Source organism: Hipposideros armiger, unplaced genomic scaffold (genome assembly GCF_001890085.2).
Source record: "Hipposideros armiger isolate ML-2016 unplaced genomic scaffold, ASM189008v1 scaffold_12, whole genome shotgun sequence".
Classification (NCBI taxonomy): domain Eukaryota; kingdom Metazoa; phylum Chordata; class Mammalia; order Chiroptera; family Hipposideridae; genus Hipposideros; species Hipposideros armiger.
In genome coordinates this window covers 1,772,622-1,798,880 of record NW_017731362.1, presented here as the reverse complement: position 1 = coordinate 1,798,880, position 26,259 = coordinate 1,772,622, and the positions used below count along the sequence as shown (strand labels likewise).

Here is a 26,259-nt window from a genome sequence, read left to right as displayed (position 1 = left end):
AAAAAATAAACAAATGAGACTATATAAAACTAAAAACCTTCTGCACAACAAAGGAAACCATCAATAAAATGAAAAAGCAACCCGCTGAATGGGAGACAATATTTGCAAATCATATATCCAATAAGAGGTTTATATCCAAAAATTATAAAGAGCTCATACAACTCAATAGCAAAAAAAACAACAAACAATTCAATTTAAAAATGGAAAGAGGGTCTGAATAGACATTTTTCCAGATATACAGATGTCCAACAGGTACATGAAAAGATGTTCAACATCATTAATCATCAGGGAAATGCAGATCAAAACCACAGTGAGATATCACCTCACACCTGTTAGAATGGCTAGTATCAAAAAGACAGAAAATAACAAATGTTGGCGAGGATGTGGAGTAAAGGGAACCTTTGTGCGCCTTTGGTGGGAACGTAAATTGGTGCAGCCACTATGGAAAACAGTATGGTGGTCTCAAAAAAATTAAAAATAAAACTATCGTATCCAGCAATTCCATTTCTGGGTATTTATCTAAAGAAAACAAAACATCAACTCAAAAAGATATATGTACCCCCATGTTCACCGCAGCATTATTTACAGTAGCCAAGATATGGGAACACCCTCAATGGATGACTGGATAAAGAAGATGTGGTATATTTACATGTACAATGGAATATTACTCAGCCATAAAAAAGAACGAAGCCTTACCATTTACAATATGGATGGACCTTGAGGGCATTATGCTAAGTGAAATAAGTCAGACAGAGAAAGACAGATACTGTATGATCTCACTTATGTGTGGAATCTTAACAAAACACCAAGCTCATAGGTACAAAGAACAGATTGGCAGGAGTTGGGCAAAATGTGTAAAGAAGGTCAATGAGCACAAACTTCCAGTTATAAAATAAATAACTCATGGGTATATAATTTATAGCATGGTGACTGTAATTAAAAGTACTGTATGGCATATTTGAAAGTTGCTAAGAGAGATCTCAAAAGCTCTCATCACAAGAAAAAAAATTTTATACCAACAATGTTAACTAGACTTTTTGTGGTGATCATCTCACAGTCCATACAAATAGAAATCATGTTGTACACCTGAAACTAATATAATTTTATGTCAATTGTACTTAATAAAACATAAAATAATAAAACGGCGGGAAAAATACAGAGGTGGAGAGCTGTCTTGTCTCGTGATTCCTAGTGCATCAGAAGAGCTCTAAACATCAGTTTAGCTCTAAACTGACTTAGTGTCATTTAAAATAATTTAAACTATCATCACTGTATTATATAGAATAACACTTTTTTTGGCTCTCGAAGTCACTTGGTAAGGCAAGCCACATATTGTTAACATAAAACAAATTTTCACAAATGTTAGAAGTGCGTGGACAGCTTTCTTGCTTGTGAATGGAAACATGAGTCCTGTTCATAGACCAACAGATAGCTCTTAGCTAACTGGCTGAGGGAGCACGGCCTACAAACCTGTCAAATCAGAACTGTTTCTGCTGGACACCTTGGCCCTGCCGTCTGTGACTTGTGGGTCCTTGAGCCCAGTACACCTCAAAGCAAAAAAAAAAAAAAAAGGCAGAAAGTTCATTTTCATGAGTATATGGATTTTATATCTTGAGAGTCAGTGAACTCCTATTGGCATAAGGCCATATGCATTCTCAAGCACTGATAGACTTACTTCTGCCTCGTTTTTTATTTTTAATGCACATGTTTGAGAATTGTTTTTCCTTTATAACATTTAAACTTGTACTGGAATCATCTAAGTTTTTAGTTTTCCAGTCAGTTGGTGAGCCAACAAATTTCTTTTGTTTGTTTTTCCCTCTTGTATGAGTTGCATGATTTTGAAACAGTGTTCTGGTTTTTTAAAAATCTGTTTGATATTTGCAGAAACAAATTGGAGAAGCATGGTAGAAACTTCAGATGGCCTGGAAACATCAGAAAATGAGAGAGAGGTTTCCTATAAACACAGCACGTCTGAAAAACCCAGTAAACTTCCATGTGACACCGCCCCTGCCGATAAGCAGCCATCATTAGTGGCCGCAGGCAGCACTACCTCAGCTACAAACCCTGGGAAACCCGTGAGTGATAAAGAGGAAGTGAAGCCAGACGACCTGGAGTGGGCCTCACAGCAGAGCACCGAGACCGGCTCTTTGGATGGCAGTTGCCGAGATCTTTTGAATTCCTCCATCACTAGCACGACCAGCACGCTTGTTCCTGGCATGCTTGAAGAAGAGGATGATGAAGATGAGGAGGAGGAGGAAGACTATACTCACGAACCCATATCTGTAGAAGTACAGCTCAATAGTAGAATTGAGTCTTGGGTCTCTGAGACCCAGAGAACCATGGAAACTCTTCAGCTTGGGAAAACCCTCAATGGTTCCGAGGAAGACAATGCAGAGCAGAGTGGGGAAGAGGAAGCAGAGGTGCCCGAGGTGCTGGAGCCAGGGATGGACAGTGAGGCCTGGACTGCTGACCACCAAGCAGGCCTGGGGCCGCAGAAGCCCAGCAAGTGCAGCTCTCTGCACAACGAGCACTCCGATTCCAATCATTCGCCCCCAAATCTTTAACTCAGGAAATGCCAGCTTTCTGTCTCCAGCTGTGTAAGGGTTACAGCCATGATCTCTTACGCTTTATATCAACATTTTGCACTGTCCAGTATTTAATACATGCGTTTCATCCCTGACAACATTTTTGTAGCTGTCTTTTACTTGTTTTGTTATGATCTATAGCTTAGCTTTTAATTAGCATTGAAGTGTCTTTCTAAGAACTGTGTGGAAAATATAGAATTGTTTCAGCTTGTTACGGAAAATAATGATTAAGAAAAGAACAAGACCACGTTTCAAAGGCAATAAATCTAACATACCTATTTAAAGTCATTTTGAAAGTTGAAGATCAAGGTTCTAAGGAGAGGAGCGGTAATCCATGTTTGCTTCAAGACCGCTCCCTTCACTAATGTGTCTGGCCAAAAAGTTGTTTGGGCTTCTTCAAAAAAGAACTGGCGGTAGAGTTAGAAAGCTAAAAAAAAAAGGCCCAGCTTAACAGTCTACAAAGTGTTTTGTGTTAAAAATTGATGCAACTTTTATTTGGTCCATAAATGCTTGTTTCAGAAGTCACTAATCATTGTAATCGACAAAACTTGGGATGAGTAAAAACAGAGCCTCTGATACTTAGGGTGGCAAAGGAGCCACCATGATAGATTAGAGCTGGCCTTATTTGTAGAAAGTGATAAATATTGTCTTCAATAGTGCAAAGTCACCCATGATAGGACCTTCAGGTTCTGTCTCCTATTTGCTTCTTACCTCAGGAATGCTTTTGTACATAGTCATATTTACATAAAGTTAGGCAAAATTTGACATTAAATAACTGTAACTGATTGTATGACTGCAGCACTTACATGTAAGCTATCAAGAAACAAAGTTATACCGATGTGTTCTCTTGCATGCTTCTGATTCAGGACCCTCTGAATTTGAGATATGGATTTGTTAGGCAGTCCGCACTTACCCTGAGTGAACAACCATTTCACCTTTTAAAAATATATATATTTTGCCCCTAGCCTCAAGCTCTTGCTGTGTAACACTAACCATAGTTACTGATAGGAGGTCAGGGAAAGGAACTTGACACAACTTACATCGTGTATCTTGGTGGTCAAGGCCTGGAAGAGGAAGTTTTGAAGAAAAGAGAAAGTTGTTCTAATTGTGCTGAAACTATTAGATGATTTAGCGTATGCAGATATACACAGGTATTAATTCTTGGTCACTATTATTTATCTCTACCCTTCTCTAGGAATGTGTATACCTGCTTGGGAGAAATTAAACTTACTGAGCTAAATGTTTTATTTGCTAGTCAGTCACCACCTGGTAGTGGGTGACCTTTACAAGTGTGTATAATGATGACAGAATTACAAACTACCTATTATTCTGCTTCCCTCTAACTGACCAACACACACGCATGTGCGCGCACGCACACACACGTACACCCAGCTTTACACTTACAAGCTCCCATAAGCAGGCACTGAACCGAGGAGGGAGGGGTATTTTCCCTGCCCAGGTTTTATGGGTCAGGCTTTGCCTCACTGAGGCAGGCGGGAAGAATTGGACAGATTCTTTGCTGAACTCATTGGGACTACTGTGCTAGTTTTGATGTTTTCTAATGTTGGTATTTAATTACTGGAGAGATCAAATTCTTGGTTGATGGTTTAGAATTTGTGAATTGTGAGAGCTTAGGAGCATTGCTGTGTAGAAAATGTCAGTCTGTCCACTCTCTTAGTGTGCTAAAAGGGGATGTCATTGTACGGTCCTGTCTAGCCTGATTTAGTCACCAAGTATCCAGTACTTACAGGAACACAGCATGTAAGGAATGAAGCCCCTGACATTGTAATCGTGGATTTATATGTGGCAGATCTTACCATCTACACATTTGGAAGTGTCAGCTGATTTGAAGAAATGATAGAGTTTTTGAACTACTGACAATCTTGAAAGTGAATTTAAAAGCTTTTCATACTTTTTAATGGTGTAAATTTCCTTCGCTCGGTGTCAGTGATTCAGCGACTCTTGATCTTGATTGAGGTAATGGCTTTTCAAAGATTTCGTATATTTTATATCTCTTCTGAATAAGAATTGTCATTTTAGATTTTTGACATTTGTATTAAAAGAGAAGTTGAGGAAACCTTGCAAACACCAGTAACTTCTCCTTTTGCTATAGACTTTAGAAGTATTCAATTATGTGTTCGATAAATTCTCTTGCATGTGCAGCATCTTCTGCCAGCAAACGGAAGGGACCACAGCCTTTTTTATATGAGACAGGTCACCTCTAGAGGACACCCCAAAATTTATTAAAGGAAATGCTACTATATTGAAAGTATCTTCAAGTGTGAATAATGTCTTTATAATTTGTTTCCTTTAAATAAATTCTGGAATTTGTGTATATTATATACAGGAGAAGGTGTGAAAATTAGGGAAGAGGAAGTGGATATTTTTTTTTTGGATCTTGGGTGAGTGGCTCTTGGGAAACCTGGAGAGAGATCTAATGGTGAGAGTATTGGTTTGTCATCACAAGAAATAAAACCATAGTGATTTTTTTTCTAGTATGTAGAGGTTTTACTGGCAATAATTAATATTAGATTTCTATTCAATACATAAGTGTATGAATTACAGTATGAATTGCACTCCCAAACCTAGATTTCTGCTTTAGTAGGTTCGTTTGCTGTGAAGATTACTTCTCAAAAGACAAATGTTCATATTAATTTTTGGCTTAAATATGTTTGTAAATGATGTAATATATTTCTTTTGACTAAACATGGGAAAAGAATCTGATACACATTGAAAAGTTTTTAGAGGCCTTGACTGGAGGTCATTTTTGCTGAGATGGTATTTTATATGCTTCCAGTATTTGGAAAAGAATTAGTCAAAAGGAATTCACATAGTTTAAATATGGAGAAATTAATATCCAAATAATGTACTTGTCTGATTTCTTAATAAGCCGGGGGAGGTGGGAGGAGGGGTGATAATTGTAATGTGCAAATGAGTAGTGAATTCTGCACTTATTTTTCAGCTCTTTAACATAAAGCTGTTGAATCTTAACACATCGTTCCTTTAATATATGTATAAAGAAGTATTTCTGTTGGTAAAGCTGCTGTTTGCTTTAAAAAAAACACCTTTCATTAAGTATTTTCTGTATGTTGTGCCAACAGGTTAGAACATTAACTTATCCATTTAAAAACTTTCTTTTTTTGATTTAAAATTTTTTCTGTGAAATAATTTATTTATAGACATCTTCCTTCTCTTGTGCCCCTTCCAACCTTTACAGAAATCACAGAATCAACCAAACTGTTTGCCTGATTGGCTATCAGAATCCTAATTAATCATAAAAATGTAAACTTTGTTGGCACATCACTCCTTAAAAGTACGTGTTATTTTGTAATTTAATTTCTAAATATATCACATAAATATATAATTTAATGTCTTAATTGTAATGCTCTAATAAAAAAACTAGAAAAAATAGTACAAATTATAACATGAAGGGATTTTCACCTTGTTAGTTCTTTTGCTGTATGAAGGATAATTGTTATATCACATTTTAGGAGTAATAACAGCTTTTTTTGCACTATGTAAATACTAGTGAAGATCCTTCTGTAACTAATAAAATGATTATTGAAATGTAGTCTATCATTTTGGAATAGGGGCCTAAGGAATTCATGACTTGCCCAGCCTGTAGGATAGAGAGAAACAGTCCAGCTTGTGGCATTGCTTAGTGTTCTCATGGGCTTGCCAGAGAAGGTGAAATCTGCAGGAAGGAGTTACCAGCAAAAATCCATTTGGGACGGTTGGTGTGATGAGTGGCCTGGGCCTAGGCAGCTAGCCAGAAACAGTCCTCGTGTTAGGAGAAAGCGCCTATGGCTTCCGTTTGTGCTAGTTACTCTGCCAAGTATTGTTCTAAGCCTTTTCCCAACATTAACTCATTTAATTCTCACAACAGCCCTTTGAGGAAATACTGTTTCTCACTTTTTAGATGATGGAACAGACATGGGGATGTTAAGTAACTTGCCAAGGTCCCACAGCTGGTAAATGGCAGTCCCATGGCAAGGTCCGTGCTGTTACTGTGCTTTGTCGTGTCTTGGCACAAAATCCTCAGCGTATGCAAAACGCTTTCCTCTACTTCCTCAGGTGTCTTCCGGAATGTGAAATGTGCCAGGGCGGAACTGATTACCGCAGAGACTGCACTTACCAAGCCTCGCCTCATCACTCTTTCCCTAGAGTAGTCCAAGACCTTGTCACCATGTCACATTGAAACGTAGGGAATCTGAAAAGAATAAGCTAATCTGTTAGAAAATAGGATTACTAATTTTCATAATGAAATGAATTTTTGATGATCGCAAAGAGAAAGGCAGGATGCCTTTCAGTTGTATCAGAATATATTTTGGGGGCGGGGCGGGACGACCAAAGTTTGTACAACTTCTGATAAAATTCCTTTCCTAACGGTGTTCCATTTTTTCATCTCATTGACCAGAAGAGGGTGTGCATGGCACCTGAAAACAGTCGAAGGCTAACATGTAATATTAATAATTTTTTTCAATGGGAAGAGGGGGAAGAGAATACCCTGAACCATGGGCTTTGCTGTAAATGATGCTTAGCTTCTAAGTCTAATCTCAGAACTCAGGACCCATACCTGTAGGTATTTCATTTCAGAGCACACCATCAAAAGACCTTCAGATCACATGTTAAATAGTTCAGTCATTTGACCTTTGTAAATTATCTTAGCAATTCGGTTACTATTTTAGCTTCGCTTGGGTTCTTCTGGTCTTGTATTCTTCTGACATATATGAACTATGACCCCTGGCTTATTACAGAATAGGAATTAATGGTAGCCTTGTGGTCACAGGGCCACTAGGATGCTCCACTGGCGCTCCCACAGTGCAAAAATGGGAGATGTGTCAATTCTGGACACAGTCTCAATCCACACAGTCTCAATCCCTGTATTTCTCTCCATCCCATCCCTCTCATTTTTTGACACTTCGAGTAATTATTTGGCAACCCTATCACAAGTAAAGAGACGTTAACTCTTGCAGAAGTGGGTCAGATAACTGCATGGCTATAACCTCACTACCTGTATCCAAGGTTTCAGCCTGGACTCAGAGTTAGAACAAGGAAAATACTGAGTTGTATGACATTTGGAGCACTCAGCTAGGCGTGGTGTTCTTTATCCAGTTGCTGAGGAACCAAATGCAATTGCGAATCAGTGAGCTATGGTGGGACCTGGTGTATAGTTTTCTGTGGAAGGAGTGAGTGCTTCATCTCAGAAACACCAGGCTTGGCCATGGCCTTGAATTATCCCAAGGGAACAGGTAGCCCCAGCCTTCCTGTGCTGGGACTCTGATTTGAGATGGTGTTGGTTGCACTCTTACTAGGCGAAGAGGGACTTAGTAAAAGTGATACCTGTTGAGGTGTGCACAGATTCCCCAGGTTCTCTTTGCTTTCCAGCTTTCTCTTTGTTTGCCTGAGTCAGAGCACTTCCAATTGCTTTGCAAACACTTGTCTTGGGAAGGGGATAATGAATTGAAATTTAAGTAGTTAATTTTGTTAGCTCTGGCTAAGGAGGAATGAGAAAAGTTTGAAAAGTACTACTGGTTTCTCAGTTGTAGGAGAAATGTTAGAGGTCATCACCCCTGTCATTGTTCTTTTTCCTTGCTTTCCGCTTCCCAAAACCAGTGCTGTAAGGCAAATGGTAAGTTTTTGGCAAATATTATATATAACATTTGTAATGAGGAAGGTAAGAAAGATCTATGTTGCTACTTGACAAATACTCAAACAATAAGGGCCAAGAAAAAGGATACCACTATTTAATTTCTACTCTTTCCCTAATACTTCAGATACACTATTTAAACTGTTTCATAACTTTCAGATAAGGGGAACAGCAAGCCACAGCCTTGTTTTTGTAAATAAAGTTTTATTGGAACAACGCCACACCCATTCATTTACACATGGTCTGTGGCTGCTTTTCTACTACAGTGACAGTTGAGCAGTTGCCACGGAGATCATATGGCCCACAAAGCCTGAAATATTTGAAGATAAGCCCTTTACAGGTTTGCCAACCTTTAAAATTGAGCACTTCATTCTCGTGTGATTTTCCTCCAGTTCTTTTATTTCTCAGGATAATACATCTGCCATGGGTTTACATACTAAAAAAATGCATTAAGCTCTTCCCAGTGATAGAAGGCGTGTGGATGCCCGGGAGGAGAACCATCCGAAACAAGGCATGGTGTTTTGATAGTACAGGGACTTGGCAAGCCTGGGCTCTTGTTCTCCATTCTCTATGCGCTCGGTAACATCCGTCAAATCCCTTGAGTCTCTGGTTTTTGGTTTCTCCTCTATCAATGAAGGATGTATTGGTTGAGTCAGTTACAGGACCCTGAAACTTGGGTCTTCCTTCAGGAGACAGTGAGGCCATTCTTTGGTCAAGGATGGTTATGAGTGGGACCAGGGCTGGGCTCTTGGCTAAGGCCACCACAGCCAAAGACTGCCTGTACCCTCAAAGTGGCCTGGAGCCCAAATGGGCCATGGTCATTAAGCCAGTCACCCTAGTTCCCTCAGAAATTTGAACTAGAGGCCACAGAAAGCAAATGGAGTAGGTATGCCGAGACAGTGGAGAGGCCATGAGAACAGCAGAGCAAAGAGCTGCCTATCCTGACAGCTTTGCATTTTTAGCCTGTTCCTAGGCCTTTGATCAATACTCTTTTTCCTTAGTTTTGGAGAGCTTACCTGTTTTTGACAATCAACAGTCCCACATAGATGATCTTCAAGGTTCCTTCAAACACAAATGGTCTTATGGTTCTGTGAAGAGAGGGGTTCACCATAAATGCATTGAGAACTTGCCACCTGCATGGTGACATGTGCCATGAACCTGCATTGTGTCAGGGTGGGTGGCTGGGGGCATACAGAGTGGCCCCAGGACCACAGTAGGGACGTGTGCAGCTGGGACACAGCTGGATCAGGGTACTTCCTCCAGGCAGGGCTGTGGACGTGGACGCCTTGCCGCAGCTCCAGCAACCACTGCCGCCATTGCACCTGTATGGGTGCCCAGGACCAACTGGCCCAACGCCCTATGATCATCCTTGACCCCTTTTCTTCTTAACATCCAGTGTGTCAGGAAATTCTGTTAGTTTCACAGCAAAATAGTTCCAGAATCCAATAACTTTCCACTCTCTCCTATCTTCACCACTTCTCTCCTGTATTGTTGCAATCATCACCCTCTGGTCATACTATTGGGTTGTCGGAAAAGTCGTGACGTATTTTTTCTGGTTTTCGTTGCAAAAATGCGTCGTGGCATTTCTGACAACCAAATATTTTCACTCTTGTCCTCCTATGGTTTGTTCTCAACACTGCAGCCATATGATCATGTTAAAAATCTGAGACAGAGCTTGCCCTCTCTTCCGAATCCTCCCATGGTTCCATCTCACCCAAAGGAGAGGCCTTCTTCCTTACGTACAGTGGTCAGAAGGCACGTGCACTCACACAGTTACCCTTCTGACCTCACCTACCACTCCTCTCCCCTGACCCTTGCTCAATCTGCTGGCCTCCTTGCTAGGCCTGAAACATGCCAAGCATGCTGCTGCCTCAAGGCCTTTGCACAGCCTGTTCCCTCTGCTGGACAGTTCATTATTCACCCCCTCCTGCATCTCCTTTGGGTCTTTGCTCAAAGGCACCTTCACAGTGAGGCCTTGGGAGTCAGGGACTACCCTATCTAAAATCGTAACTCCCCTGCATTACTTCATTCCCCAAACTTCCTTTTTTTTTTTTTCCATTTGCACTTATGCCAAACCTGCTCTCCCCCTCACCTCATGTGCACTTATCAAGCTCTAACTTCCTATAGAGCTTATCTTGTCTCTTCCTCCCCCCCCACCCCGCCCCCACCCCAACGCACCACTAAGCTCGGCAGGCATGGACTTCGGACTGCCTTGTTACTGCCTTATCTCAGTGGCTAGCACAATGCCTGGCACAAAATAGGCACTCAGTGAATCTTTGTGGAATGAATGAATGAATGAATGAATGAATGAATGAAAGAAGACTGAATGAAGTAAGGAAATTGGCATTTGTGATGCAGTCATGCTCTGTGCAGCCTTCACACTCATACTTGGGACTCCCTGACTACTCCTATTTTCCCACGTTTACTCCAAGTTTGGGGTTGGAGGCAAAACTGAGTTGAATCCCAAATAGAAAAGCCTCACTCTAGAATAGAGGGCTCCCCAAGTTACTCTGTACGTAATGGTTGTGTGTTGCTCCTAGCTCAAAACAGGGTAAGTTTCGTAACTAATGATTCCGATACAGAGGGAGGTATGCGAGACATTTCTATGAGATTAAATGGGAAGGGAGCAAGAATGCACAAGCAACTTCCAGTGGGTCTATAATGTTTTACTGTTAAGCTGTAGGAGCAGTACATGAGAGTCTGGGATATTATTCTTTACATTTTTTTATATGCTTGGGATATTTAATAAGAATAATCAAAAGGAACAGGCCAACAAAAATGCAGCCATTTTCCATTCTGTGACTGACTGCCCAGACTTTACACTAAGTCTAACTTCAGTACATTGACAAGGAAAGTTCGTGGTAGAAATGGAACTAGAAGTCAGGCCTAAACCCCTATCTTGATTGATTTAGCAAATAGTTACGATTTGATAAATAGCCGGTAGCTACAAATTTTATCTTCTTCCCATTGATCAGAAACTCTCACTTCATGCATCACCTGGCCTAACACCCCTCCTGGAAATGAGAAATGTGGCTCACACCTATGACTCTCCCATCTGCTCTCTAGCTGGAGTGAGGTATTTTCATCTTCATAGAAAGATTGAAGATTGTGTTGGCAGCCCCCCTACCTGGTTTCCTTAGCAACCAGGACACTATTAAAATGCCAGCATCCCTTCCTCAGACTAGAGTGAGCCTGATCATGGTGCCCCGGGTCTGCCCAGGACTGCTTTAACCCTTCAGAGACTCTTCTTCACCTGGCTGTTCATGATGACAAACCTCCAAAGGCATAACTATGTGTAATATCATCGTAGCAAAAGCTCTGGACCTGTGTCCGTAGCCATGTCACCCTTGCCGGTTACAGTGGCTCTGGAAGTGTTGAACAAACTTTTAATTCAGGAATTAAGAAAAATTGTCCATGGGGCCAGCTGAGTGGCACGTTGGTTAAGAGCTGGCTTAGGACGCCAGAGGGCCCTGGTTCAGATCCCACATGTGAGGGCCAGTGACACTGCCCTGTACAGCTAAGATGCTGAACAACAGCTCAGCCTGGAGCTGGGCTGCCATGAGTTGCCGGCGACGGCCTTGTCTGCAGCCCCTGCTGCAGTAGTTTGTCATGGGCTACCGTGTGTGGCCAGCAGCCAGCGTGAGCGGCCAGCAGCCGCAGTGAGCGGCTGTCCAGAAGCCGGCGACTGATCTGCCTTGCCCAGGAAGAGCGTAATGATGGTACCAACTTGGGCCAGTGAAGCCACGTCCTCCACAACTAGACTGAAGAACAAAAGGACAACAACTTGTCTGTTCCTGTTCTCCCAATTCCCCAGTGCTGTTCCCATCCCCAATTCCCCAATAAAAATCTAAAAAAAAAGAAAAAAGAAAAATTGTCCATGGCCTTGTAACTTTTATAGCAATTTAGGTATGCTGCCACCTATTTCCATGAAATCTGAGCAAGAATCAAGGTGATGAAGCTGCCTGGGCATTTAGAAAAAGCACAAAGAATAAAAGAAAACTTCTTGAGGAGTTTTTTTTTGTTGGCTTAGCATGTCCCTTTTTTGAGGAATGGCCCCACACTGACCCCCAGCCCTATCCCAAACAGAGATATAATCTCTTAATTGCAACAGAAACAGTTAACTGATCCCGAAGCCACTGATGAGTCTGGAATTCTGAAATAGTTAAGCCAGTCTGGGCCAATGGGTCTTTTCCTTGGGATTTTTGGATTTGGGACTGAGAAAGATTGGCTCCGTTGGTTTGGGGGCCTGGATTTTAAGACAGGAATCTCCAGCACCATGAGAAAGCAAAGTCTGAGTCACACAGTGTTAAACAGGTTTCCTCACCATCAGACAAACGTTTCAGAGCCTCCCATATCCTAATGCATTTTGACTGTCCATGAGGGGAAAGATTTATTGTATGTCAGGCAGCATTTTCCTAATGTGTTGCACCACGGAACACATAGTTCTCCATGTTTACTTGGCCACAGAGTACTTTCTCTATGTAAAACACTGTGAACTTCCTGGGCAATCTAGCTTCATGTAATATGCATCAAAATATGTCGCTTACACTGTGGTGGTCCAAGTGGATGGGATGCACAAAGGATGCCTGGACTGCTCTAACTCAGAGGTTCTCAGCAAGGGGTGGTTTTCTCCCCAGCGGACATTTGGCAATGTCTGGAAATATTTTTGATGATCACAACCGGAGAAGGTGCTACTAGCATCTATTGGGTTGAGACCAGATAAGCTGCTAAGCATCTTACAATGCATAGGACAGTTGCCCCCTCCCTTGCTACAACAAAGAATTATCCAGCTCAAAATGTCAGTAGTGCAGAGGTTGAAACATTGGACCAACTTAACAGCAAGATGCTGGCTTAGCCTCATATGGGTTCAAGACCCCAAGTGGGTGGAAATGTGCTCGCAAGGTACAAATGCTCACGACCTCTGTTCTGGCACATGATTAGACATTCTCTAATGTTCCTGAGTGGACTTAGCCTGACACATTCATATCTTCTGGACAGAACAAGCCTTCCCCCACCACGCTTCCTGGGGAAGAGGTTGGGGAGAGTTCGCCCGGAGCTTCTGATGACAGGCCAGTGCCTCCCCCCACGTCTCCCACTTATTTTCTCCCATCCCATGTGGAGGCGTGTGAGGAGCAAACAGTCAGGGAGGCACCTCTGGCAGGGGCTGTGGAAGAATGCTCCAAGAAAAGGATGAGTCAAGTGCTAACAGAAGGCCTGGGGCATGAGCTGGTCTGGCCCTGACCACACAATTGACTCAAGCAAGAGTGGTGAGGACTAAGGGCCGGCCGATTGGCTCAGTTGGTTAAGAGCTCGCTCAAGAGTGCGAGCTCTGAGCAACAGCGGTTTGATTCCCAGCCCGAGCTGAGCTGCCACAGGGCTGCCAACAGGTGGCAGGATGGCTCAGCTAAAAAAAAAAAAAAAAGTAAAGAGTGATAAGGACTGTGTTGTATATGACACAGTGAAGTGGAATCCAGCCCCCCGCCCTGGTGAGCAGCATCTCGGAGGCAGACATGTTAAAGCTCTGCATGTTCCCCCAATCACTTCTCAAGGAAACACGCCCCTCAGGAGGCTCACCAGACAGGTGCCTGAGCAGCTTTTATATGCCTGGAGAGGAGAGGGGGAACGTAAAGCCCCTGCTGAATCATAAAGGATTCACTCTCTTCTTAAAGTCATCACATCCTGTTTTGCTGGGGCGTAAGGGCGTCCGCGGATGTGGGCCTTTTTATTTTACTTTTTAAAAGATTTTATTGGGGAATTGGGGAAGGGGAACAGTGTTGGGGAATTGGGGAAGGGGAACAGCCAAGTTGTTATCCTTCAATCTTAGCTGTGGAGGGCGCGGATAGCTCAGCTTGGGCCTTAATTTTAAAACCAAGACAGTCTTACGTGGCTCTGTGGCACAATGGCTAGCGCATTGGACTTCTAAAACCAAGACAGTCTTGTGTAATCTGGGAAGAGTGGTCACCTTACTGTTGGAGGACATAAGGAGACTTATTAAGTCACAAAATGAGGATCCTTTATTGCATTTTATTTGAATTACTTGATTTTTGCTCATTATGTGCCAATGATTAAGTTAGATCCCCTGGTGGGGTTGAGAGATGTACAGGAAGGTCCTTCTCACACAAAGTTGTGTGCTGAGAGTGTGGAAACATTTTGTGTGAAACACAGAACATTTCCCCAGAGAAACCATTTTATTGTATTTTATTTATTTATTTATTTATTTATTTATTTATTTATTTTTAAAGATTTTTATTGGGGAATTGGGGGATGGCAACAGCGCTGGGGAATTGGGGGAAGGGGAACAGACAAGTTGCTGTCCTTTTTGTTCTTTAGTCTAGTTGTGGAGGATGTTGCTTCACTGGCCTAAGTTGGCACCATCATTGCGCTCTTCCCAGGCGAGGCAGATCAGTCGCCGGCTTCTGGATGGCCGCTCACTGAGGCTGCTGGCTGCTCACACTGGCTGCTGGCTACACACGTGGGTTGGCTGATGGCAACCCACTGCAGCAAGGGTTGCAGCCTATGCCATGCCCGGTGACTCACGGCAGCTCAACTCCAGGTTGAGCTGTTGTTCAGCATGTTAGCTGTAGAGGGTGCAGTGTCACTGACCCTCATATGTGGGATCTTAACCGGGGCCCTCTGGCGTCCCAAGCCAGCTCTTAACCAATGCGCCACTCAGCCGGCCCCAGAGAAACCATTTTAAAGTGCTGATGATACTTCCAAGCTAAACCCCAGAAGCCCTTTTTTTTTTTTAAATTTCATTGGGGAATTGGGGGAAGAGAACAGCATAGGGGAATCGGGGAAGGGGAACAGACAAGTTGCTGTCCTTTTGTTCTTCAATCTAGTTGTGGAGGACGTTGCTTCACTGGCCCATATTGGTATTATCATTGCGCTCTTCCTGGGTGAGGCAGTCGCTTGCTGGCCGTTGGATGGCCTCTCATGAAAGCTCACACCAGCTGCTGGCCAGCCCCACTGTAGCCTATGCCATCGCTGGCGACTCATGGCAGCCCAGCTCCAGGTCAAACTGTTGTTCACCATCTTAGCTATAGAGGGCAGTGTCACTGGCCCTCATGTGGGATCCGAACCAGGGCCCTACTGCTCAGAGCTGGCATCCCAAGCCAACTCCTAACCAACGCGCCACTCAGCCGGCCCCAAGAATCCTCTTTTTAAAAAATTATTATTATTATTTTAGCTGAGCCATCCTGCCACCTGTTGGCAGCTCAGCGGCAGCTCATCTCGGGCCGGGAATCGAACCGGTGACCCTGTTGCTCAGAGCTCGCACTCTTGAGCGAGCTCTTAACCAACTGAGCCACGCGGCCAGCCCCAGAAGCCCTTAATGTAACTCATATTGGAGTTGAAATGATAGAAACCTGCCCCTCCCCCTCAACTACAGGAAATAGTGCTTTTGCAAATGCAGTGTTTCAGCTACATGGGTTGAAACTGGGTTTGTGGTTTCCCCTTGTTTCTAGGAGAAAGTGAATATAACTCAGGATAATAGTTACAGTCCCCATTTCCCGGCCCTTCCTACTAACAGGTGCAAATGAACAGATGTGCACACACATGTATGTACATGCGCATTTCTTACCCAAACTCCCACCCCAGTGGGATAGTGAGAATCAGGGATCCCTGGTGTGATGTCAAGCCAGCCACACTTTCCCCTGCTGGGGTGTTTACATCTCAGGATAGAGTAGACACTCTCCTGTCTGTGGTCTCCAGGTGCTGATGACAAGGGTAAGGAAACACAGCAGACCCCCCCCCCCCCCCGCAAAGTCTGTGGATCAGAGACCCAGGGCTGGCAGCATGTGAGTAAAGGCAACGTGAGCTGAACCCCAAACAGAGTTTCCAGGATATAGGGTCTGCGGTGTGGAGAGAACCTAAGAGATGACTCAGTTCCATCCCCTCATTTACAGATGAGGAAACTGAGGCCCAGGAAAGTGAAGGGACCTGCACAAGGTCACTTAGACTTTTAGAGGCATGTGAGGGGAGCCCACATTTTCTGATTCCCCAGGCTCTTGCTACTCCATCCTATACCCCAGAAACTAGAAAATCCCCTGGGGTTCTTTGCCATTCCCCGATTCTACTTTTGAGAAAAAGATTCTCTAAGGAAAGCTTTGTTTTATGACCCAAATAGGTGTGCTTGCTGAATTGGGATCATAGAACTCCTGAGGCAGAGACTGCCAGACTTTGATACCCCATTAAACCGCAGACACACAGCTTCCCTGCTCTGGGAACCTTCCTCCAACCCAGCAGCAGAAAGCAGGACAGGGCAGCAGCACCAACCCCCGGCAGCTTCTGCCATCACCACCATATTCACCTCCACTAGTTGGAGAGGGGCTGCAGGGCTCCTGGCTGTTTTACCTCTGGAGATGTTCTTAATCCCTGAGAGCAGTGAGACCACTCGCTGTGGTTGTGGGATGGTGACAGGAAGGGAAAAGACAAACGCTTTGCTGAAAGATTTCGCTCTGGTGCTTCTTGCTGCTCTAGCCACAGATGTCTGCTGAGTATTCCAACCTGTCTCCTAACCAGGAAATGCCAGTTATCTCCCTCCAGGGCGTTCTGCCTTGTACAAGGCCCTCAGGCTTGCAGAGTGGGTGGATGTACTCTGGATATACAGCTGTGGTGTCGTCACGTGTTGAATGGGCAGAGTTGTTTGCACCTTGCAAAAGGCTTTGTGTCGATGATCTCATTTGACCCTGTGAGGGAGTTAGCACAGATATTGCTATACCCATTTTATGGATAAAGAAACGGAAATTTCTTTATGTGATTATTCTTCACATTCATCCAGTGTCATGATGAGATTAGAACCTGGGTCTTCTGGATCCAGTACCTTTTCCACCAAAAGTGTAGCAGTCTTTCTAAAAAGTCTAATTGTTTTCAAATAGATAGTACCTACACTTCGTTCAACATTCAAAAGGTACAGAAAGGTGTACAAAGAGGTGAGAAGTTAAGTCTCCTCCCTGCTTATCAGCTCCGTCTCCCCAAAGCAACTCCCTAGAGTTGCCTTCTAGAATTTATCTATGTAATATTACAGTTGAGCCTTGAACAACACGGGTTTGAACTGCGCAGGCTGACTTATATGCAGATTTTTTTCATCTTGTAAACAAATGGCATAGACTTATGGTATCCATCAATACAGTACACCACTGTGAATGTATTTCTTTTCACTTAAGATTTTCTCTAGCTTACTGTATTGTAAGAATACAGTATATAATACATATAACATACAAAATATGCGTTAATCGACTATGTTATCGATAAGGTCAACAGTAGGCTATTTGTAGTTAAGTTTTGGGGGAGTCAAAAGTTATATGCGGATTTCTGACTTCGCAGGGGGTCGGCACCCCTAAGCCTTGGGTTGCTCAAGGGTCAACTATATATGTTGTATCAAAAAACACATATATATGTGTATGTGTGTGTAAACATAAATGAAAGATAGCTTTTATTCATTTAAACATGTATTTCCCACTTCTGCGTGTTGGGCTTGCTGCCTTCCATAAGGATCAGTCACGCTCATGCAGTTGGGAGGAGGGCAGTGTATCTTTCAGATAAGCACATGTCCGCCAGAGCCAGGCCGCTCTAGGGCAGAACTGGCACTGACACTTGCCTGTTACATAACCTTTCTGAGCTTCAGTTTTCTCATCTGACAAGTGGACCTCATAACTCCTAACTCATAAGTGAGACAGTGTCTGTAACATGGTGCACACATAATCATGTATTCAATCGATGGTGGCTATTTCCTGCGTGACTACTATGTGTCAGACACTGCGTTAGGCACAAGAGAAAGGTGATGAGTAAAACAAGGTGTTGGCCCTTAAAATGCTTAAAATTGAAAATAGGAGAAAGAGATCTCAGCAAACAAATTGTAGTGCAGCAGAATGGGCAGGAAGCAAGTAGTGTAGAGGATAAGAGCATAGACCCTGGATTCAGATATTCTGGGGCTCAAATCCCATCTTGGATTTGACTTGCCCTCGTCTATAAAACAGGAGTAATAATATAAAGTCGTGAGGATTAAGTGAAAAAAATGCACAGCACGTAAGACAGTGCCCAGCACATGATAGACCTTCAATAAAGAGTGATTTAAATAATTATAATATCTAATTCTATATATGACTCAATGCCACAATAGGAAATGTATGCCAGGGAAGCACAGGAAGAGGGTGAGCATTGCAGTGACATGAGGCCCTCCGTTGTAGCGCCCGCCCTTGGGATCACCACGTGCTGGGCCCTGTCATTGACATCTCATCTGCATCTCAACACTCACAACCTCCCTGTGAGAATGGCTTTACTCCCTTTCACAGGAGGAAACACAGGCTTAGAGAACTGATCCGAAGGTGGAGGCAGAAATAGCAACTATCTTCTCATCCTCCTCCATCATCTTACTCCCTAGAGAAGAGAATCATTATGACCAGAATATCAGGGACCTAGGGTGCTTCCCGGGCGACATTCACTCCTTGCTCTTCAAGCCTTTACTGAGTCCTGTTGTGTCCAAGCCATTGGGCTGGGCCTGGGCGAGAGCAGGACAAGATGGCAGCTCCAGCCCTCTAGAGCTTCCAATCCTGTGGGGGGACAGACCATAGCCTCAGCGCGCACCCGCTGATTCCCTTGCAGTTGTAATAGTGAAAAGAAAGGGATGGGCTGGACCTGGGACCGACCCACTTTAGGAGGGTGTGCGACTTCATCTCCGCCTGCTCTTGCTTCTCCTAAGTTTTGGGAAGAGGTTGGAGGGAAGAGGTAGAGAGGCGAGGGGCAGAGGAGGAAGTTATTGGGCACATGGTGAATGAAGGGGGAGAGCAGTCCCTGCTCAGCCTGGACTCACAGGGCAGCGCCCTTGTTGGGCCTCCCGTTGTCCCCACTGTGCTGAGCGCTATGGCCATAGGCAGCACCTCTCACACTGTGGCGGCCCAGATGGGTGCTGAATTGACACAATGCCAGAGAGTGTAGCTTCTGCTGCTGTCATCACCGCTGCTGTTGATGTTGTCCTTTACATCATTTATACTGCACCTTCTAGCTTACCCACCATTTCATTTTATTTCATGGTAGAGTACAATGTTTATGTGCCATCGGGGTGTGTGGGTGTGAGGGGGAGGTTGGAAATTGGTCTTCCACATGGCTACTCCTCACTCCATCTTAATTTTCTACCTTCTGAGGTAGACTGGGCAGGTATTCTTGGCCTCATTTTAGATAAGGAAACAGAAGCTGTGAGCATTTAAGTGACTTGCCCAAGGTCACAGAGCTCATATACGGCTGAGCAAAAGTTTGCTGTGCAGGGTTCTGGCACTAACATGCTTTGAGACCACAGGTTAATCTCTTATCAGACCCTGCACAGGTTCTGCCCTGCCCAAAGAGCCTGTGTCCCACAGCCCACAAGGCCTGAGGGAATAAGGTTCCCATTGGCAGATTCCTACTATGTTCTAGGAACACTCCCCTTCCTCACCTTTGGCTCATGTTAAGGACTGAATTATATTCCCCCAAAATTTATATCTTGAAGCTGCAACCACCAAGGTGACTATATTTGGAGATGGAGCCTTGAAGGAGGTAATAAAAGTTTAATGAGAACATAGGGTAGAGCCCTCATCAGATAGAATTGGTGTCCTTATGAGAAGAGGAAGAGACACCAGCACGCTCTCTCTTTCTCCATGTATGCACAAAAGAAAGGCCATGTGAGGACACAGCAAGAAGACAGCCATCTGCAAGCCAGGAACAGAGTCCTCACCAGAAACCAAGATGCTGGCATCTTGATCTTAGTCTCCAGAAGTATGAGAAAATAAAAGTCTATTGTTTAAGCCACCCAGGCTGTGGTATTCTGTTATGGCAGCCCTAACAGACTATTACAGCTCCCATGACCTCACTTACTACCCTCCACCTCCACCTTGAGGCACTAAGTCTAGGTGATTTACCCACGAGATCCTCTCCAGCATTCTCCCAATCATTGCTTAAAATCTTCTGTCTCTTCTTTCTCATCTTCTCAGCTCCAGTCCTTCCCCTTCAGGTTAGCTTGCCTAACTTAGCTGTCCCCTGTTATTCCATTTCTCATCCGCTCTTCTCTGGCCTACTAGGTATTATTATAAGACAATGAGTCTCTTTTTCCCTCCAATTCTCTTCCAGTTGCCCATGAATTACTCAGTGTTGGTGGAGCCCAGTGTCCAGGTGTAGCAATATCTGCTTTGGAGTCTCATGTCTGCCTTCTAGCAGCGGGCCTCAATCAAGTCACAGAGTTGTTGGAGAGGAAACCAATTAGTGTACATGAAAGGGATTACGCCAATTGGAAGGCGCTGCTGCAGTTGTTGGTGGTGAAGGTGTCTAGGTGAGCTTCTTGGAGACGTGCCCCCACCAAGTTGCACATTGACATTAGGCCATCATGGAGAAGCATTATTTAAAGCAGCCCTGTGCAACTCACGCTGCTCTTAAAGAAAGATGTCCATAGAAGTGCAGTGTTTATTTTCACAAAAACTTTCTAAAGACATTTCTAAAGGAATAGCTTGTGATTCTGAGAAACAAGTTTGTTTTCATCAGTGAACCCCATGAATTATAAAAATGTTCATGTTTCCCTCCTTGTCTTGGCTGCTTGGGAGCTCAGAATTAAATTGACAGCCTATTTCTAGCAAGTTTGTTGCCCTTCTGTCAAACACTTTATACCATCACTGCTGTCACCTGACTTTCCTTCTTGTTTGTTATCTTCACTTGCTTCTTCAGTGTAGTTACTTCACAAGTTAATGGAGGAATACCTTCTTGTTGTAAAGATGAAAAGAACTCAGAATTATACAGACCAAAACTTGAAAGTATGTAACTATTATGTATGGTGTAGTACTCTGTTTGTGCAAGCAGCCTCAAATCCTTTTGGAACAATATTAGGAATAATCAAGTTTTAAACAACAAACACAAATCTTTATTTGAAAGCTTGCTACCATGCTAGATATGTTCACATAAGCTTTCTCTTTTAACTTGAGTGGCAACTCTGTAAGGCAGATATCATATGCCCATTTTACAGATGAGATCCTTGAATGAGGTTAAGTTCATTGTTATTGGCAAAGCTAGGAATGAAACTCCTAAGTTTGTGTGTTAGCGCCTTTATATGTTTTTAACTATAAAAGTTTGTGTGTTAACTCCTTTATATGTTTTCAACTATTTCACCTCTCTATAGCAAAAAAGGAGGATTACAATATTTATGTACAACAGGGGTATGTGGATGTGTGTTTGTGTGGCGGGGAGCCTTGTGAATTGCTCTGTTTTATAGCTACTCACTCTGCTTCAAGCCACTAGAATTATTTAGGTAATTCATCCAAGAGCATTTTTTTCTCTTTAAGTGCCAACAGAGACCTGGCCCAAGATGGCCAATCTTGTGCCAACTCCAGGAGAAGACTCAGCAAAGGTCAGGTGTAAGAAAGTTAGCCTTTAAGCTTCCACCATGGACCTTCCCTGCTGATCAATGGGCTGCAGTTACCAGGCCAGAATCCAGCGTGGAGAGGCAGTAGCAGCATCTGCCCTGCTGATAGCTGGTTAGGTAGGGTCTGGTGGAAAGAAATCCGGTCATGTCATGTCCCATTCCTGCCCCTCCTGCACCCCCCCGGCCACCACCACCACCACCACCAAGGGCTCATTCTTACTGCTATGTAACATATTTGCCTGGGTCTTCTTCCTGGCCACCCCTTCCAGTAATTTGTACTGGCTTACCCCCTCCTTATTTGCTCTGGCCAGAGGACGCTGCTATTGACATAAACACTGACCGCTGTCCCAGCTAACAGGCAAGCACAATTCTATTTTCATCCGAATTCCCAGCATCTTGGCGAAAGAACTTGGCCGTTCCTATCACCAGACCCCTGATGAGGGAGGCGAGCCCGCGGGCTCCTTCTGTAACCTTCCTTTGACTTGGACTCAGAAGACAAAGGTGAACTTGAGTGCTGCGGGGACACAGCTTCCCTTTATGCTCCCACCAGGCCCTCGGGCTGTCTCCTCTCCGGCACTGAGGCCCTTTTGTCCTGGCGGGGCACCCACAGCCTGACTGCCCACACTGTTAGAGCGCAGTTTCAGCGCCCTCTCCCCCTCCCGCTTGAGCCGCTGTGCCTGGAAAAGGGCTTTGGAGTTTTGCGAACGCATACTGGCCCTTTTCTTCTCCGGGCGCCTGCAGCTTTGATGCTGCGCGCCTGGCAGCCTGGCGCTCCGCTGATCTTTTTCAGGGAGGCCGTGCGAAAGCCGGGATAGGGTGCTCTTGCGGCCGCCCCGTTTCCCGGGAGAGGCGCAGCGCTCAGAGCAGCGTGGGAGCCGGGCAGGCACAGCTCCTACCACGCTCGGACGGGACGCTGGGCTGGCCTGGGGAGGAGCCCCCATCTCCCTCACTGCTCAGCCAGAGTTCATGGTGAAAGCTGATGACTCCCCTCTTATTTCAGATCTTGAAAACAGTCCTCTTCTTTGACCCAGCAATGCTACTTCTAGGAACGCCTTCTGTATACCAGGATATGTAAATGTTTTTCACTCTAATCTTACAAAAGATTTCAAATCTGCAAAAAAGTTGAAAGAATGGTCCAGTGGCTACTCATATACCCATTATTTAGTATCTGCAATTTGCATTCTGTAAGGAAGGATTCACCTACAAGAGCGATTGCTGTTCTATGTGTGTGAGTGTGTGAAGAAACCGAAATTCCCCGCCTCTTGTTTAATTATGGCACATTTGCATAATAGTACTTCATAGCAATTAAAATAATCTCATCCATTTACTCACATGGAAAAATGTGGGGGTTTCTGTTAAATAAAAAAAATAGGTAGAAAACTGTATGTACAGTATTATGCCATTTTTGTTTGAAAAAATGTTTATACATAGGAACAAAGCCACCCTGAGGTTAATATATTAAAATGTTAACAGGATTGTCCCTAAATTAGGATATAGTTAAAGTTAATTTTCATCTGGCTTATTTTATTTCTTTCAATCAAATACTTCTATGTAAAGTGAAAAAGGGGATTTAAAACTGTGTGGATGCCAATAGGGCTCCCCGGGTTAATTCTAGCACCATTTACCTTGACAGAAGCCCCAGGCCGTCCCAGCTCCTATGTAAGCGTTACTGCATCACCTGTGGTAGAGACTTAGAACTCTGTGGGCCTCACACAGATCTCCCACTTAGGAGCACCACCTTTTCCCCATTGTCCTGCAGCAAACTGGGTTCCTCCCTCTTATCACTGACTCTTAGGCCAGGGCGCTTCCTTAGCCTAGAGCAGCGGTTCTCAACCTTCCTAATGCCACGACCCCTTAATACAGTTCCTCATGTTGTGGTGATCCCCAACCATAAAATTATTTTCGTTGCTACTCTATAACTGTAATTTTGCTACTGTTATGAATCGTAATGTAAATATCTTTTTGTTTTCCGATGGTCTTAGGCGACCCCTGTGAAAGGGTCGTTCGTTGGGGGTCGAACGACCCACAGGTTGAGAACCGCTGGCCTAGAGGGAGAGTCCTGTCATGCAATTCACATTCCCCATTGGAAGTAAAAGTCCCTGGAATGAAATTCCTCTCCTTAAAGAGAGGGCCAGGGATAAGCTAAGAGGTGCTATACTTCCAGTGGCCCGTGGGCCCTGAGTTCTTTCTCTGTGAGAGGCCTGGCCCCAGTTAGACACCAGGGGAGTGCTGCTTTAATGTCGGTTCTTCAGGAACCTTTAGGACCAGCTGGCCCTATTTCCATCACCATTCCAGCAATGGCACTTTCGGAGACTACAGTAATAAGAGCCCCCTTTTATTATGTGTACACGTATTTTTAGTTCACAAAGTAAATCCACACACTCTCTTACAATGGTCCCCACAGCAATATCAAAAAGCATTTGGAGATGGACATAGAGCTGCCAACTTTTATTTTGCCATGTAAAACCATTAAAAAAAATGCTCTTTATGATTACCATTACTTCATAACAAAAAAGACATTTTACCACATACACAAAATAGGAAAGACAATTTCAAAATATAGTTGAAGGAACATTGGTTAATAAACATTAGATAAATTTCAGGTATAGAGATTCTGTATCTGTATACACTATTGCATGATCACCACCAAAAATCTAGTTTCCATCCGTCACCATATATTTCACCCCCTTTACTCATTTCACTCTCCTCCCACCCTCTTCCCCTCTGATACCCACCAATCTTGTCTGTATCTCTAAGGTTTCTTTGAAAATACCGTATTTAAATTTAACTTCATAAAAACTCTTACTATAAGGTCCACCTCTTCCCCTATGAACTTAAAAAATTATTACTATTTCTATATAAACTGACAAAAAGTTTTTCATAGATAAGCGCTGGTTTGGGAACCAACATTTGAAACCATTCCTCCATTGTTTTTGATCCTTATGATCTTTCAGTTGGATGTGGAAACAGTTTCAGAGACCACCTAGCTGATAAGTGGTTGAATTGGATTCAAATTCAAGTCTGTCTTCTCCAGAACCAGTGGTTTCCCCCTATTCCAGATTGTGTCTGTGTAACCAGGTTGCCTTTGGTGGTTCTTCCAGGAAATATAATAGTTGACAGAAAATAGGTCTGATTTGCTTTGCGAAGTCTTGGTTAAACTTGGGTCACTAGCGTAAACCCAAAACAAATTTTATCTTTGATCTAAAAATCATTGAGCTCATTCTGTAATAACCTTTCAGTTATGTTTCCCCTAATTTCAGTATTTGTTTTACCAGCAAAGCTATCGTCACAGGTGATTTCAGGGGGGTGAGCATATATTAGAGTTCTAACCTACCCTCATACATCTGCTAACTGATTCCTGAATTCCTCTAGTTTAATTGCCTTCACTGACAAGTTTGAAAAAAAAGTTAAAAATTTGGGAATAAGATAAAAAGGTAGGCAGTATGTTCTTTCAATTTTATACTGAAGCATTGTTTAACAGATTCAACTAACAATTATTTTAATTATCCAAGGGAATGTAGTATGTCTGACTTTGCTTTTTACTATTAATTAGGGGTTTAGGCTCCAAAGTTACATGTGAACTTGTAGGACTTGTCTGGAATAGAGGCAAATAATTGTTGCCCAGTAGATGTGATGGTTATGGTTTTGGTTTTCTTGCCCTGTAGAACATTAACTAGTTTCATCTCTAAGTTGGCAAAATTATTTTATACTGCCTTTCCTGATAGGCTGCATAAACTCCTGCTCCTCTGATCCCTTTTCCATACTGCTGATTTGTTCCCTCTTTGATGATTTGAATGAAATCTATTTAAAGGCAGTCACCACCTATACTATAAAATGTTATCAATTGTTTGCTCAGTGTGCATGAAGAATCTGAAAAAAGGTTTTGAGAAGTTGAAAGATGCAATATTTGGGATCTGAGGAAGATGAGGGAGAGTGTAAGTGAGGTAGGGGGATCAGCCAAAATTCCCAGGACAGCTATACCAGAATACCTCCATTTTTTCATATAGTTCCATTGTCCTTGATCAGTGGCCAGTAGCATGGCTTGTTAGAAACAGGCGCAGGATTGGAATTTGATCCTGTAAATCATAGGAGTCATTAAAAGTATTAATCCAGGAACAGATATGATCATATCTTGAATTAGAAAGAAAGACAATTTGGACAATGGTGTATTGGATGGGTGGGGGACAGTCTCAGTGAGAGATGACCAGGGTTCGGCCCATGTGTAAATGTATGTGAATGGAAAGTTAAGTATAAAATCCAAAGGCAACTCAAAGGTACAGCAGACAGATTTGGTGATGAGATATGGGGCATGAAGAGAGGAAGCAATCTGAAATGACAGCTGGATGGATGGAAAGATGGCGATGGTGATCGAGGTAAAAAGCTGTATTTTTGACCTGTTGAGTTTGGAAATTGTCAGAAGTTTGAATCTGGAACTATGACTTTGGGCTAGAAAAAAAATTGGAGGTTTAGCAGTGCACTGGCTCTAAATAGAAGTTATGGATATGTGTATGATTGTTGAAGAAAAACATACATTGGACAAACCTCTCCATTACTTAACTGTGTAGAGGAACATGACATGGGTCACGGAAGGCATACTCTTTGATAACCGTATGCTGCTGTCATGAGCAGAGCTGTGAACACTCCAG

The 26,259-nt window shown here is 43.4% G+C and overlaps 1 protein-coding gene across 1 annotated transcript in view; it reads left to right on the top strand.

Moving 5' to 3' along the window:
* SECISBP2L (SECIS binding protein 2 like) overlaps positions 1-6,154 on the top strand; it is a 52,610-nt gene extending 46,456 nt beyond the window's left edge. Inside the window, exon 18 of the mRNA XM_019664616.1 lies at positions 1,885-6,154. Within this exon, the coding sequence (XP_019520161.1) occupies positions 1,885-2,564 (680 nt within the window). The 3' untranslated portion in view covers positions 2,565-6,154. The remainder of the gene's footprint in view (positions 1-1,884) is intronic.
* Positions 6,155-26,259: the final 20,105 nt, after the last annotated feature.